General features: G+C 44.8%; 1 protein-coding gene across 6 annotated transcripts in view; it reads left to right on the forward strand.

Annotated features, from left to right (window-relative positions):
- Positions 1–15,265, forward strand: part of MYO9A (myosin IXA) — a 191,414-nt gene that overhangs the window by 79,739 nt on the left and 96,410 nt on the right. For all 6 annotated transcript variants that reach the window (XM_061447405.1, XM_061447406.1, XM_061447407.1 and 3 more), the window contains exons 8-9: positions 1,929–2,055; positions 9,098–9,187. In XM_061447405.1, coding sequence (XP_061303389.1) covers positions 1,929–2,055; positions 9,098–9,187 — 217 coding nt within the window. The remainder of the gene's footprint in view (positions 1–1,928; positions 2,056–9,097; positions 9,188–15,265) is intronic.

Genomic DNA, 15,265 nt, shown 5'->3' on the forward strand with positions numbered 1-15,265 from the left:
TCATCTCAGTCTCCCCTGGTCCAGTTTGAACCCATCACCCCTTGTCCTATCACTGCAGTCCCTGATGAAGAATCTCTCTCCAGCATCCCTGTAGCCCCCTTCAGACCCTGGAAGCTGCTCTGAGGTCTCCATGCAACTTCTCTTCTCCAGGCTGAACAGCCCAAATGTTCTCAGCTTGTCTTTGTATGAATCTTTTCCATAAGCTCATCCTTGGAACAAATCAATTATGAAATTAAGACTGCTTTTTCTCTATCCATTCCACTCACATGGATACACCCACTTTTAACATCAATCTGTTCCATGTCAGCGTGCCTCCTTATCTTTCCAGAGTCAGGTTTGAACGACAGGGGTTTTCTAAAGCCTGCTCAGGGAGCAATAATGGAGTTTAACTGGCAGAGTGAAGCAATCAGTAATTGTCAGGACTGAGCAGAGTTGGATGTCACAGTAAATTCACAATTTTGATTTACTGTGCAATAACTTTTCTTGGCACACAAGATCTTGTATTTCTCTGAGTGGAGTTTGCTTGTCAGAAAATACAGAGGATTCTTTGCTATATGAACAGATTTGATCCGCTTGGTGTTGTATGACTCTAACACGAATAAATAACCTTCAGCTGAGTAAAGAAAGGAAGGACATTTTAAGTATTACCATACTTTATAAACGATTGCTTATAGCAAAAAATTGGGGTTCACCTTCGTGGAAGCAGTTACAGAAGTGAAATATTTGTAATAGTATCCTTGTAATTCATGATAAAGAATCAGTATCGCTATTTTAAAGATAAGCAAGGACTGGCTTGGAGAGGTGAAGGTGTCTTGTCCAGACAAGCTGGTGGCATGGCTAGGAATCAGATTTGTTTTCATTCATTTTTAGCTCCCCAGAGAATGCAGAACCAGGGACAAACAGGGTTTATAGCTGAAGTCAGCCATGACTTGATTGCCTCAAAGAACTATTTTTCTTTTGAGGAGTAAGGATCTAACTTTAAAATGACCAAATTTCCACACACACACCCCCCCCAAGGAAAAAATAAAATAAGAAAAATGAGCTGGATAGATTTACTTGACGTGTAACAGCTTTTCTCTGTCTCAGTATGCTTGTATGTTAAAAGCACTAAAAAGCACAAATGTTTTTTTTGCATAGGCTTCCTCCCTGGGACTAGATGTGAGAAGATATTAAATACGTGTGCCAGGGACTAAGGAGCTGGGTGTCTGAGTCCAATCTCCCCCTTAATTCAGGCAATTGCATGGTAGATATTTAATCTGGGTATCCTAGATCATTGGAAGATTTATTTTATTTCCTTATAATATGGGGTGATATTTTATAGCCTTCCAGTGTCTGAAGGGAGCTACAAGGATGCTAGAGAGGGACTCTTCATCAGGGACTGTAGGGGTAGGACAAAGGGTGATGGGTTCAAACCAAAACAGGGGAAGTTCAGGTTAGATCTTAAGGCAGAAGCTCTTCCCTGTGAGGGTGCTGAGGCGCTGGCACAGGGTGCCCAGAGAAGCTGTGGCTGCCCCATCCCTGGCAGTGTTCAAGGCCAGGTTGGACACAGGGGCTTGGAGCAAGCTGCTCTAGTGGAAGGTGTCCCTGCCTGTGGCAGGGGCTGGAACTGCATGTTCTTAAGGTTCTTTCCAACCCAAACCAGTCTGGGATTCTATGATGTGTTAAATAATTTTCAGGAAAGCCATGGCAATGCAAGGTGCTTGACTAAGTGAAAACATATTTTACATGAGGCAAACTGGATGCTTTATTTGAGCATCACTTTTGAGGAAAAATTTGGGGATTTGGGGCAAAAACTGCTTTGAATTGAAAATCTGAGGAACGATTCAAGTCTGAAGCTGGCACGGGATTTTGGGGGTTATGGTTTGGTTTTTTCCTTAGCTTTCTGAAAGAACAAGTGAGCTAAAATGAATTCTCCCTATTTTCTTTAGGATATTTTCTCTCTTGTCAGCGATACTTCACCTGGGAAACATCCGTTACAAGAAGAAGACTTACAGGGACGACTCCATCGATATCTGTAACCCTGAAATACTGCCTGTTGTGTCGGACCTGCTGGAGGTGAGCCTCTCCCGTAACCTTCATGCCTAAAGAGCCACTTCTAATGAGGTTTTTAATGTTGGGTTTACTCCCCTCTCTTCAGCTTCACGTCTAATGGACTGAAAATACTGTTTCTGTGATTAAAATGTGAAAGATTGAGAGGCAGTTCTAGGGAGAAAGCTAACCTGCCACTCAGTGCAGCCACTTCTTCGACTCCAGCTCCCTCATATAAATTCCCTGGTGCTTCCAAAATCTGTTCCAATATCTGTATAAGAAACTTGAGTGTGAGCCCACTCTTCTAGTTCAGGTGGTGACTGTAGGAGATGCTGAGTTCGCTTGCTGTGTTTTGCTATCTGTTGTTGCCCTGCCAGCATCCACAAAGGTTGTATTAGAGACGCTGGAGGGTGCATCTCATCCCTCTAGTACCTATTTATGGACCTGTTATCCACGCATTTATCTAGTTCTCTGTGAATCTATTGATGCTATCTGCTGCTAAGACCCTTTACCAAAAACACTTTGTCCTCTGAGTCACTGCTGTGTCAGTATCATGTGGGGAGGGTTTGTAGGTCTCAGCCCATATGGGCCAGGGCCGGATCCAACTCCGCAAATCCATGCAAAAGCATGAAGTAAGTTCTTAGGAGAGCTGCTCTGCTCTCCAGCAGGCTATAAAGCTGTGCCATTGCTACATTTGAATGAGCCAACTTGTTCTGTGCTTGCCTTAAGTGTTCAAGACCTGAGCTTAATACCTCTTGATGTGGATATGGGTGGCCAGAAGGTCTCCTAGCTGTCTTCTTTTCTTGAAGTGCTCTAACCCACGTGTAACTCCAAAGGATACTGAAATGTTACACTTGTACTTGGTTAGAACAACTATTATCTTTATGCCTTTGTACTCGCCGGATGGTGTGGAAGGTGAAGTTTTGCTGAATTTCTGATAGCATCAGAAGACAAATTGTCGTTTTGTGTACGTGTGATATTCTTCCTTCCCTTAAGTAATGCTTATGCTGTCTCACTACCTAAAGAATTTGGGAATTAGCTCTTGTGGATTTTCGTAGCACAACATTAATGCTTTGAATTTAGGAGAGGGGAAAGCTGTTGTAAAATATGGGTTTAAGCAGCTGGATGCTCTTTGTGTCTTGGCCTTTGGGATTGCAGAAATAAACAGAAGGAAAATATGAGTTTGGAGGAGAATGTTGTTGATCTTACCCTGTTAAAATGGCCAAGTCATTTAAGAAGTAATGGGTTTTTAAAGTAGTTTGGAATAAGAGAGTGACTTAAAGATCTGAAAGTGTTCCAGGCTTTGGGTCTTTGCCCTTTGCAAGCAAACTCTTCTGCAGCATCTGCGTGCTGTAAGGAACCGGGTTAGGTTTCTGCATCGGTACATGTGACAGAATGCATCAGCTGTACCAATGCAGGGTGATTTAGTGCCATGGTCTAGTACAGCACAGAGTATGGATACCATGCTCACTTGCATGGTGTGCAAATAATATATACAAATAATATTAATTTTATATATATATATATTTAATTTCATCATTTTGAAAAAGCTCTGGAATCTGAAATACTTGAGCCAAGTAATAGGTTTTTGTGCACCGTGGTAATTCTTTTGCAAGCAAAATTACTGTATACAGCATAAAATAGTTGTGAATTGGATCAGGACAATGCAGATCTCAGGCATGATCTTGTGAAATCCATTGCTGGGTTGGGTAAGTGGTGTTCCTTGTCTTTAAAGCTGCGTTTCTGTGGTAATTCATCCATGGAATTGGAGACATTGTCTGCCTCCAAGTGTAAACTTTCCAATAGACCCACTCCCCAATCAGCAGAAATAAAGTGATTTATCTAGTTTTCAGAAGAGGCTTCACTTCCTTTTCTGAAATGCTTGGTTTCTATTTCTTTGCAGACCTGAATAGATCTCATAATGCGTATTCGAAAGGGAGGACTAAAGGATTCAAACATCAACACAAAGAGCATACATTGCACTACTTAACAACTCCCCAAATAAAGTGTAGCAAATTCTTCTCAATGAAATATTGTTTGAAACATTTGACACTTTGTATTTGGTCTCATTTGGGTAATTATTTCATTACTTTTTGGTTTTTGTGGTCACTGAACAGTACACAGCTTTGCTTTTCCTGCCATTGTTGCTAAAAATATGGATTGGCTTGAAAAAGTTCTTAATCCCCTCTCTAGATCTTGGCATTACTCACTGAGACTGGAAAATCAGCTCGGAATAAAAATAATATTCATTGACAAATAGTTTAACTTCTGTTCATACAGACACTAGATGCTTGGCAGGACTGTAGCAAAAAGATGGAAGAAACCAGCTCTTCTGTGATCTGATACTTCATAGAATCAAAGACTGGTTTGGGTTGGAAGGTACCTTGAAGCTCATCCAGTTCCAACCCCCTGCCACGGGCAGGGACACCTCTCACTAGAGCAGCTTGCTCCAAGCCCCATCCAACCTGGCCTAGAACATGCAGCAAGACTGAACAGCCATCATTCCTCTATATAAAGAGGTTTGTGTCCCTATAAAATGAAGCCAAAACACGGGAGGAGTGATAAGGAACCTGGGTGGAGATGCTGATCTGTGAGATGGGTTTGATTTTTCTTAGATGCCAGCAACTGCACCCAATATGGTTTTGGTTTCTTAAAGCATCAGAGCAGCATTTGTTGAAAAAGCAAGCTGCATTTGAAGCCTTTGGCCAGACTCTGAGATCCTGGTTTCATTTACAATGAGACGCTGATCCCATTTCTTCTCTTTTTTGTTCAAGAGCAGACAGAGCGTGTGGATTCTGGGAGGCTTTTGGCAGGTTCTGCATGGCCTTTGTTTAAACTTTACTGAAATGCTGCAGCGTGATGTCAGGGCTGCCTGATGGATTGAGCAGACATCGAGCCCTGTGCAAGCGCTGCACAGATCCCAGCTCCTCTGCAGGACTCACAGAGGGTGATGTAAAACCGGGGACAACGTTTCTGCTTGCAGGGAGAAGGCTGGCAAGGCTCCTTTTTTGGCTTATTAGCAAAAGTGATTTATTAGGTATGATCTAGTGTCAGCTGATCTTAAGGAAGACTATTTTGTATTCTGTTAGAAGAGCAGGCACATGTTAATTGTCTACATTTACTGATACCAAAAATAATTTCCCTGGATGGAACATCGAGTAAGGAAGGCAAGTTTTGTCTTTGCTCAATGGAGTCTCAGTGCAAATCAACGTAAAAATGAGTTATCAGGTATCCTAAATTAGTTTTCTCAGACCTCTTTTTGCATGGATGATGTTGGCTTTAAGAGCTAACGTCTACCTCCACAGGAGATCAATGTGCTCAACTTCTTTTTCAACTGAAAGACTGTCTTCAGCTTCCCAGGGGTTCCTGCAGACATTGTGCTCCTTGTGTGACAAACATCTGGGAAAGTAATTGGGGAGCAGAAGGGAGGTGAGGATTATGGGGCAGCCAGTGCTTGCATCCAGCCTTCTGGACCCATGTTATGAATTAAGGCTTGGGGATCACAGAATCATGGAAGGCCTTGGGTTGAAAGAGACCTCCAAAGTTCATCTAGTCTACCCCCTGCTGCAACGAGCAGAGTTTAAACAGCAAAAGTTCAGGTTGGGTCTAAGGCAGAAGTTCTTTACTGTGAGGGTGCTGAGGCGCTGGCACAGGGTGCCCAGAGAAGCTGTGGCTGCCCCATCCCTGGCAGTGTTCAAGGCCAGGTTGGACACAGGGGCTTGGAGCAAGCTGCTCTAGTGGAAGGTGTCCCTGCCCGTGGCAGGTGGCTGGAACTGGATGATCTTAAGGTCCTTTCCAATTCATGATTCATCAGATGTGGTGCTCCAAGCCCGAACTTGAGCTGGTTGTTAGAAAGCCTGAAGAAAAGGTTCAGATCATTTTCAAGAAGAACTGATAGAAATCTGGATTTATTTTCCATATGAGGCAGCTTTTGAACAAGCACTCACCACTCTAATCCCCTTCTCAAATATGGGCGAGAGTCAAAAAGTGACATTTTCTTGCTCTCAAGTTGGAAATGGTTCATTTTCCTTCAGCTGCTCTCACATAATAGCCCAGCATTATTGGAGAAGCAGTCTCTGCCTCCCTTGGCTCCAGCCCAGTCCTTGCAGGAGCTTGGCTGGCTGCTCCCTGCCGCGCTCCACTGATGTTTATAGCTGTGGCAGCGTTGCTGGTCATCCTTCACTGGGTTTTAGAGCTCTAGTCATCCATTCCTCTCAGCATTGGTTCCACTTGCATGTGGCAGTGAAGTCTTAAATCTGCATTTTGTCCCTGTAATCAAGATATAAACTCCTACGGGCTGTGTAGTTTTTTTGAAGAAGGAGATCAGGACTTGCCCTTTAGCACCAGAAAGCAAAAAGCCATGAAATATAACTTAGAATTGTAACTCCCAGGGCAAAAAAAGAAATATGTTTCCTATAGGTTTTTTTTTCTATTTAATCTATCTTGCTTACTGGAGGAGGAAGAAAAGGATGTATGTGATGGGGAAACTACAAGTATTTCCATGCACCAGGTGTCCTTAGTCATCAGCAAGCACCGAGTTTCTCTTTAGAAAGCTCCTGTGGCTCCTTGTTGCCAACAGGAGTCAGGTACCTTCAAGCTGTGACCTTAAATGAAAATTAAGATAGTTTGGCTGTACCCGTGGTGTTGGCTTTCAGAGGCGATGAAGCAGTTGAGATCAGGCTCCACTGGGTGGTAATTGCAGAGAGCCAGGGAGATGCAGGGATTACATTCCCATCAGTGCCAAGGATGGGGTTTTAAGTGAAGATGATTCGATCCCTCCAGCTCAGCTCACAGCAGGTCTGGAGATGGAGGATGTGCATCTGCAGGTCTCCATGAAGAAAACATCAGCATCCATCAAGAGAGCAGAGAGAAGGAAACCAGAGTGAACGTTAGATGGGGTTGGTGAGGGACAGTGCAAGTACTTGTTTAAACCATTTAGAATCCCTGTGTTTGCTGACAAATTTGGGACTTGGAAGCATTTAGGTTGTTTTGATTAGTAACCATCTGATGCCCTCTGCCTGTTGCCTTTGATAAATAAACCACCAGCGTGCTGAAGTGGGATAGCAGTGGTGTAAAATTCACTTGTGTTCCAAGCTGTCAGCTGAGGGAGGGCAGCCAACGGTGCTGCGAAGTGTCCACATGCTGTCTGCAGAGCCGAAATGAAAAAGCACCATTCTGCTGAATAGAGAGGAATAGAAACCGAATGTGAAAACTCACTGTGGATTTCCGGATCTTAGACTCACAGAATCAACCAGGTTGGAAAAGCCCTTTAAACTCATCCAGTCCAACCATTCCCAGCAGTGCCCAGGCCACCCCTAACCCATGGCACTGAGGCCTCATCTCCACGGTGTGCGAACTCTTGCGGGGACGGTGACTGCAGCCCTGCCCTGGGCAGCCTGTTCCAATGCCTGAGCACCCTCTGGGGCAGGAATTGTTCCTCAGCTCCATCTAAACCTGCCCTGGGGCAGCTTGAGGCCGGTTCCTCTTGTCCCATCCCTTGTTCCTTGGGAGAACAGACCGACCCCACCTGACTACAACCTCCTGTCAAATGAACCAGATTATTTCTTTTCACTTGATTTTGAAAGGTAAAATCAGATCATAGGAACTGGGGGCTCTGAGGACGAGTGAAATGACCCACAAGGTGTTGATGTTCTGTTTCCAGTGACACAGACCTTGCCGGCAGGTGACTTCATGTTTTCTGCTTTCCTCACCACAGCAACAAGTTCTTGTTAGTGGGTGTTGCAAGAAAAGTCTGTTATATAAAAATGCACTGGAGTTTATCAGGGAGAGTCCCTGGTAGAAAGTAAGTTTTGTACAGAACAGCATTGTTACTGCAATGCTTTGTGGGGTTCCTTAAGTTCCACTGGCTCGTTTGAATTGCTCTTTGTGCTAACTACTGGATTAAACCAGTCAAAGTACATAAACCACTAAGTTTCCCATTACCTGTGTCAAGTCATAAGTGGGATAAAAATACAGCCTTAGATGGCTTCAGAAATGTGGATTTGGTGCTTCTAGTCTTCATCAGAGCAGATCTGGTCTCTGCACTGAATCCTGCAGTTACAATAAGCAGCTTCTATCAACTTCAGTGCAGCTCCTCAAGCAGCAGCATCACCACATCAATCCAGAGCTACCAACTCTGGGCTCAAATGATTTCACCCAAACTAATGTCTTTTTTAACATTGAAACTTAGCAAAGAGCAGTCAACACCTCAGAGTATTCAGGTCTAACACGTAGAAGTGTATCACCATTTATGCTGGTAGAGAGGGCACACTTCTCCATGGGATAGCAGAATAAGAGGGGCTTTGAACTGGGTGGAAAAGGGGCTTTCTCCCAACGATTTTTGGTGGGTGCTGCTTAATTTGTCAGCACCATTGACCTGTTTGTGGAAGTGTCTGTGTCTACATGACTGTGGTTTCTTTTCTGTAAACTGGTTTCTGTTACGGCTGATTAGAGATTGTCATTGTCACCTTGCTGGGAACCGGTGTCTTAAAGGAGTAAGTATCGGGTGCAAATAGCAGAGTAAATACCAAGTGCTTTACTAAAGGTTTCTTCCTCCTCCTAACTCCTCCCCACCCTGAAAACCACCAAAAACCCCTCCACAGAAAGGCTTGGATATATTGAAACATCCAAATCTCAAACTGATGGCACCATTTTCCTTATTTGTAGAGTGATTTGTATATTGTTGTCTTGCCAGCACTAGGAAGTTGACCAACTTTGCCAACAGTGTGGGAGGGAGGAGCTGCACTGGGAGCAAAGGAAACCACTGGGAAATTGCTAGAAATGGAATGACTGAATGCAGAAAATCAGGTTCCCTTGAATGCCCTGGTGTCTGATTTCTGCTCCTGGGTTTATGTGCTGAGTTGTCTCCTCCCCATGGCTAGTTTATTCTTACACCTTCAACATTAACTGTGCAAGGGCTGGCAAAGTGGCTTAAATGATTTATAAAATTTGATTAAGAAGTTCTAAATTAATGAAAATCTTTGCATGTAGAGATTTTAATTTTAATTTTTATAGGATTCTTTTTAAAATGCTCTCAGAATAATCATTAACATCAAGGTTTTTGTTTTAGGTGAAAGAAGAGATGCTGTTTGAGGCCCTGGTTACCAGAAAGACAGTGACAGTAGGAGAGAAGCTGATCTTACCCTACAAACTAGCAGAGGTCTGTACATGATGCTTATTATTAAAGGGCAACTCTTGGGATGGTTTTCAATGCTTTGTGATGTACACTCTTTCCAGTTTTCTTTATTTATGTAAAACTACTGCAGGAGAAGCTTATGTGTATGGATCTGCAAATGCATTGACTTTACCTTCTACGCCGTTCCTGGCAAGCAGGATTGCACACGGCTCTGTGCTGGTCTTTAGCTGTTTGAATGATTTACGCTGGTGTAAGGGTTCTTCAGAGCAGCTCATGTGCTGCTGAGCGTACATGACACAAGGAGCATTGTTCATAGTTCCTTAAATCATGGCTCCACTTCATCCCACAGCAGAGGGGTGACCAAAGGCATCCAGGAAATTTGGGGAGAGGTCCTAAGGGCCAGCATTGGTCATGGATCTTGTGAGGAAGGAGCTGGAGATCCTCTGTAGGAGATTCCCATTACCTTTCCTTCAGCGCCCTCACAACCTGGGTCCTCACGTGATGCTTTGAAGTACCCACAACTCCATCAGCAGCTCTCAAACTTAGCGTAGTCTGTGCCACTGCTAACCGTGGGGCTGGCCCTGCATAGAGTGTTTCACTTCTCTGTTATGGTGTTTCTCGGGATTACAGTGTCAGCAAACACGTGGGACTTGGGGTTTTTTTGGTTTGTTTTTTTTCTTAAATATGTGGTTTCCAGGAATTTTGAATTATATTCTGTGCCTGATAAACAGAAACACCTCTGGGTTCAAACTGAAACAGGGGAAGGTCAAGTTAGATAAGTTCTTCCCAGTGAGGGTGCTGAGGCGCTGGCACAGGGTGCTCAGAGAAGCTGTGGCTGCCCCATCCCTGGCAGTGTTCAAGGCCAGGTTGGACACAGGGGCTTGGAGCAAGCTGCTCTAGTGGAAGGGGTCCCTGGCCGTGGCAGGGGTTGGGACTAGGGGAGCTTTAAGGTCCCTTCCAACCCAAACCAGGCTGGGATTCTATGATTCTTATTATAATCTCCAGATTATATAAATTATGTTCTTGTTTTGGCTGTTTCTGCACTGAGTGCTCTTGTAGCATCCCTTCCCCCTTCAGCGTGTGTGGCATCACACCATGCTCTGTCCCTCGGTTCCCCCTTCTTGCCATATGGTTGTATGAGAACTCACAACATCTTGAGCAACATCTCTGAGAACAGTCTGTTGTGTCACAAGTAAGTAAGCACATGATGTGTTGTCATAGGGGTCAGCTGTAGATATTTCGATTCCTTTTTACCAGAGGGAAAAATAAAATCTGTTCTCCCCTTTGAAGATGGTGTTTAGCCTCAGTAACTGCTGCTGAGCTTTCATCTGTAACAGTTACACATTGCCTTCGTGCAAGGCTTGAATCTCCCCTAGCAAAGGGCAACAAATGCTCTTACTGTATCTTCATGGTGGATGCAGTATTTCTACTTTTTTCCTGCACCTTGGGCACAGACTTCAGAAGTTCTAGAAAAGCTGAGACTATATCACGTATCAGATGTAACCAGAACCACCCTTCTGCTGAAGGTTACTTCCCATGGTGAACCAATGGGCAGCAGTGTGCCTTCAACCACCTCGCTGCAAAGCTTGGCAGGTTGCATTAAACTGCTTCTTCCAATATTTTAATCTGGGCCAGCAGATTTTGTATTGAAACAGCTTGAAATAGTCGTACATAGCTGCTCCTTCTGTTGACATCAAAGAGCCCTTTTTGCTACCTAAACCAGGTGAGCGTGAATTTCTCAAGTGCTTTCCAAAATGTCTTTGGTGATGTCTCTGCTCATGAATCTCATGTATTCACTTCCAGAGGTTTGTCACCAATATCTAGAAATGAAAGATTGGGGTGTGGGGTAAGACAAAGGAGCACAAGGCTCGGGTGGGAAAGGTTGGTGTAATCTCCATGATGAAATCATTCTGTCAGAAGCCGTGAAGTGTAAAGTCAACTGTAAAGTAAGGAAAGATATGCACCACCCATGCTTTTTACTCAATCTTTCCAACATCTGTATCCCGACCACCAAGTTTTATCTGACAGTCACCTCTCTCTGGTAGAAGGTTCACTCCTGGCTTGCTCGTGCTTGACATACTAGAGTGGAATTTGAGATGCTCAAACTAGCGGCCTTCTCCTGGCCTTCCTCTGGCTCAGGGAGTAGGAAAAGTGACTTAGATTCAGATCATTTAAATCGGGAAAGAAGAGTAGGATCCATGTGACACTTTGGGACTTTACAAAGAACACTGATGTCTGATCCTCCCACCCATGGCTAATTGGACCGTTGGCGCTGCTGAGAGCCAAGGGGCTTGTTATTCTTGTGTGTTGTACAAAAGAGCATTAGGGTTGGCTCCAATGAGTGGGATGGTTGAGGTCTGGAGGATTTTCAGACAGCAGGACTCCTCTAAGCTGCCTTTCCTGATAGAGCAATGATGTATGTAGCAGCTACTTTGTTTTCCAGGTGCTAAAATACTTGGTGGTTTTTGCATAGCTTGTCAATACACTGTGAGGAATTTGTCTGGAAAAGACTGCTGCAGTGGCCCTCAAAACAGGGTTGTAAAAATGTCATTTTGGCACATGTTTGCTTTTTTGCACCATCAATAAGAGCAGCTTCGATCTACCAAGTGCCTTCCAGGGCTTTGAACACTTCTATAAAGGCAGTCATTAAAGGAGGAGCAAAAACTCAGCCAAAGAAGGAATTCTAAGAAATTTTATTTGGTTCTGAAACCTGTTGTATAAACTGTGGGTGGAAATAGTAGATTATGGGCTCTGTGGGTGTAAGTAGCGTTGAGCTTCTGCCACCACCATCCCTGCTGATGATTGCTGAGCACAGGGGGAGAGTTTGTTGCTGAGGATACGGTGTCTCCTGATGGAGCCATTGCCTGTGTAGATGAGGCATTTGCAGACCTGGATTTCTTGGTTGTCTTCTTTCTGGATTTTGGGTTATTAGCAAAGAGATGGAGTTTTAATCTGAAATGAACATTCTGAAATAAACATGGGTTCTTATGTTTGGGATGGGTCCTTGAGCTTTGGTGAGGTTCCTACACACATGTACTCCATACTAAAGAGATCACATCACATTCAGTGTGGGTGGTTGGACTTGCCTGTAGGGGTTTAGGTGGTGTTTCACCTGTGCTCTACACAGGCCCTGGCATTTGCTGATCCCTTTCAAAAGATGTGGAATATATGTGGATGCCAACTTGATGGAGAAATGCTTTCCATGGAATGGCTAATGCTAGTGTGATCATTCTGTGACCACAGCCTGGCTCCTGTGAGATCTGTAACCTCAGTCCTGCCGTGACAACTGTCACCCTCCTTTAATAGTCTTGAATGGACAGAGGAGATGCAGGAATCATAGAACAGTCATTTCCTTCAGAGGTTTGGAGGCATCAGAGCTGAGATTGAACTTTATTATACCAAGTCAAGCCTTTCCTCTTCCATTTTCCCAAGCTGTAGCCCCATAAGCATAGGGAGAGGATGCTATTGTGGGATTTGCAGTGATGCCACATTCCTCTGGGTCAGCAGGCTTGCTTGCTGCACTGTCATTGTGTGCTGAGCAGAAGCACTGTCCTGGGGTTTGAGGCTTTTAGTGCCAGTGGTTTGAGCACTTGGCAGCTCCTCATTTGAAACACCTCACACTAGACCATGTCCCTGCCCATGGCAGGGGTTTGGAACTGGGTGAGCTTTAAGGTCCCTTCCACCCAAACCATGCTATAATAAACTAAGGGGAGGCAGTCAAAGCGAGACCTGGCTTTGAAGGAAAAAATCAGCACTGCTTTGTAGCTGCAGCCTCCCATTGCTGTGGTGCTGGTGGCAAAGGTGGGTTTCATTGCAGCCCCTGTGCATCTGCAGCTCTGTGGAGAGCACTGCCCCTCTGCATCCCAGAGCTTGCCAAGCAAGGACACCACATCCATAAATAACGCTTATATTTACCTCTGGCAGCTGCCTCTTATCTTGGGAGCCATGCTGGCTTGTCTGACTGAGCTGCCTCCTGGAACCATTCATTTTTCCTTTTATAGTAGCTGGATGGTATTTTAATGCAGTGTTTGAAACAACTGCATCCTTTGGTCTTGTGCTAAGGTTTAGAAGCTGTAGATAGACTTAGAAAAAACACTGTATGGACGTGAAAGGCTGCAGTTGTGTTCAGAGGTCTTGCTTTGTTGTCCAAACCAGCTGCCAATGTCTTTCTCAGGCGTGAGATGGTGGATTAATGGAGCTAGCAGCAGTTAATGGATTTTGAGAGAAATCACAGTGTATCCGTGCAGTACGAGGGCAGCATTTGGTGAGGGGGAGCTGGCCAAGTCCGCTTCATCTAGCAAAGAAAAATACAGTGGAAGGACCCTTTGAAAAGAGAGGGTTTGACAGTGGGAGCAGGAGAGCCATTGGGGTGCCTGTGGGTTTAGAGTATTTGGATTCAGCTCTGTCTTGAACATCGGGCATCTCTGCAGCTACGCTATTCTTCTTAATAAGGTAAAATATAGCAGGGAAATAGGGGAGAAAGGGATTTTAACAGTAGCAGAAGAATAATGCACTCTGAGGGTTGCTGTTTTCCTTCCCCAAGAGCCCCTCAGCTCCAGCCTCTGAGCGTTTTTGTCTTATATCATTGTGTGCAGTCCTCCTGAGGAGGAGGAAGTTGCATAAGCCACAACTGAGGTATTTAAAAGGAAAAACCCAGGCACAGTAAATGCTAAGCAGCTTGCCTGGTGTGTGGTAGGAAACATGCAGGAGCAGAGCACTTGAATCAAAGCTTTGTGGAGAACGTGGGGACTGGTAAAAATCTTTCTCTTCATCCTGCTTGTGATCTAAGCATCAGCTTAAACTTAATCTGTGCAAGGAACTGCCCTTCTGGGCCATGGCTGTCTTCCTTCTATCTAAATAATTCCAAGAATTGGAGATTTTTCCATCTCCTTTTACAGCAAGGCTCCATTAGTTTATGCCTTGAGGAATACACATAGATACTTGTCTCAAATCCATTCAGCATCTTGACCCCCCCTTTCCAGTCCCCGATTTCACTGTGCTGGAGACAAGCCCCATGTCTGAGCTCCTCAGCCATCCCCACCTTGTTCCCACCCCTTTGTTCTGCTTATCAGGCTGATGTCTGTCACCTGCTTCTCTGGTTCTCACCAGTCTCTGCATTTGTTCTGTTCCTCAACTGAGGAAAAACTGCTTATCAAAGGGAATAGTCTTTCATCGAATCCTCTTTTACGTCCCTCCAGAAACCAGATTTTTCCATGGTGCTTCAATTCAGTTAGTTCTGTTGGTGTTTCTGAAGTGAATGACTTTGCAAAAAGACTTGGGTTTACCTGATCTTTATAATTCTCAGCCATTTGTGACCAAGGGTGTTTCATCCCTCAGGTTTAGTTAATGAATTAATTCACACTTTCAGAAGAAGTCTGATGTGAAATTGTCCAACAGAAGGGGAATAAAAGATGTGAGATAACTTCTTGGGCAACGAGTGAGCTGATTCTTCCCTTCCATTAATTTTGGAAAGCTGTTAGGAGCTGGTTGTTTGATGTGATGAGTGTCACCATAAATATGTCTTGTATTTAACTGCCTGTGTATTCAGAATTGAAAGTGGAAAATGGCTACCTAAAAAAAGCAGAGGAACAGAAAGGACCTGCGTTGTACATCCAGGGAGGTCCCGGCAAGCAGATGCGGAGCACAAAACAAGCGTACTTTTTCCTGCCCCTGTGGCACTCTTCTATGACAGCAAGATCTAGGCTGCAGACGTAGAATCCCAGACTGGTTTGTGTTGAAGGGACCTTAAAGCTCCTCCAGCTCCAACCCCTGCCACGGGCAGGGACCCCTTCCACTGGAGCAGCTTGCTCCAAGCCCCTGTGTCCAACCTGGCCTTGAACACTGCCAGGGATGGGGCAGCCACAGCTTCTCTGGGCACCCTGTGCCAGCACCTCAGCACCCTCACAGGGAAGAGCTTCTGCCTAAGAGCTCATCTCAGTCTCCCCTCTGGCAGGTTAAAGCCATTCCCCTTGGCCTGTCCCTACAGGCCCTTGTCCCAAGCCCCTCTCCAGGTTTCCTGCAGCCCCTTCAGGCACTGGAGCTGCTCTCAGGTCTCCCCTTCAGGAGCCTTCTCTTCTCCAGGCTGCCCCAGCCCAGCTCTCT

This window comes from Pezoporus flaviventris, unplaced genomic scaffold, assembly GCF_033815535.1.
Source record: "Pezoporus flaviventris isolate CSIRO_AGI_PZ_B2104156 unplaced genomic scaffold, CSIRO_AGI_Pfla_v1 ptg000006l, whole genome shotgun sequence".
NCBI classification, from domain to species: Eukaryota; Metazoa; Chordata; class Aves; order Psittaciformes; family Psittacidae; genus Pezoporus; species Pezoporus flaviventris.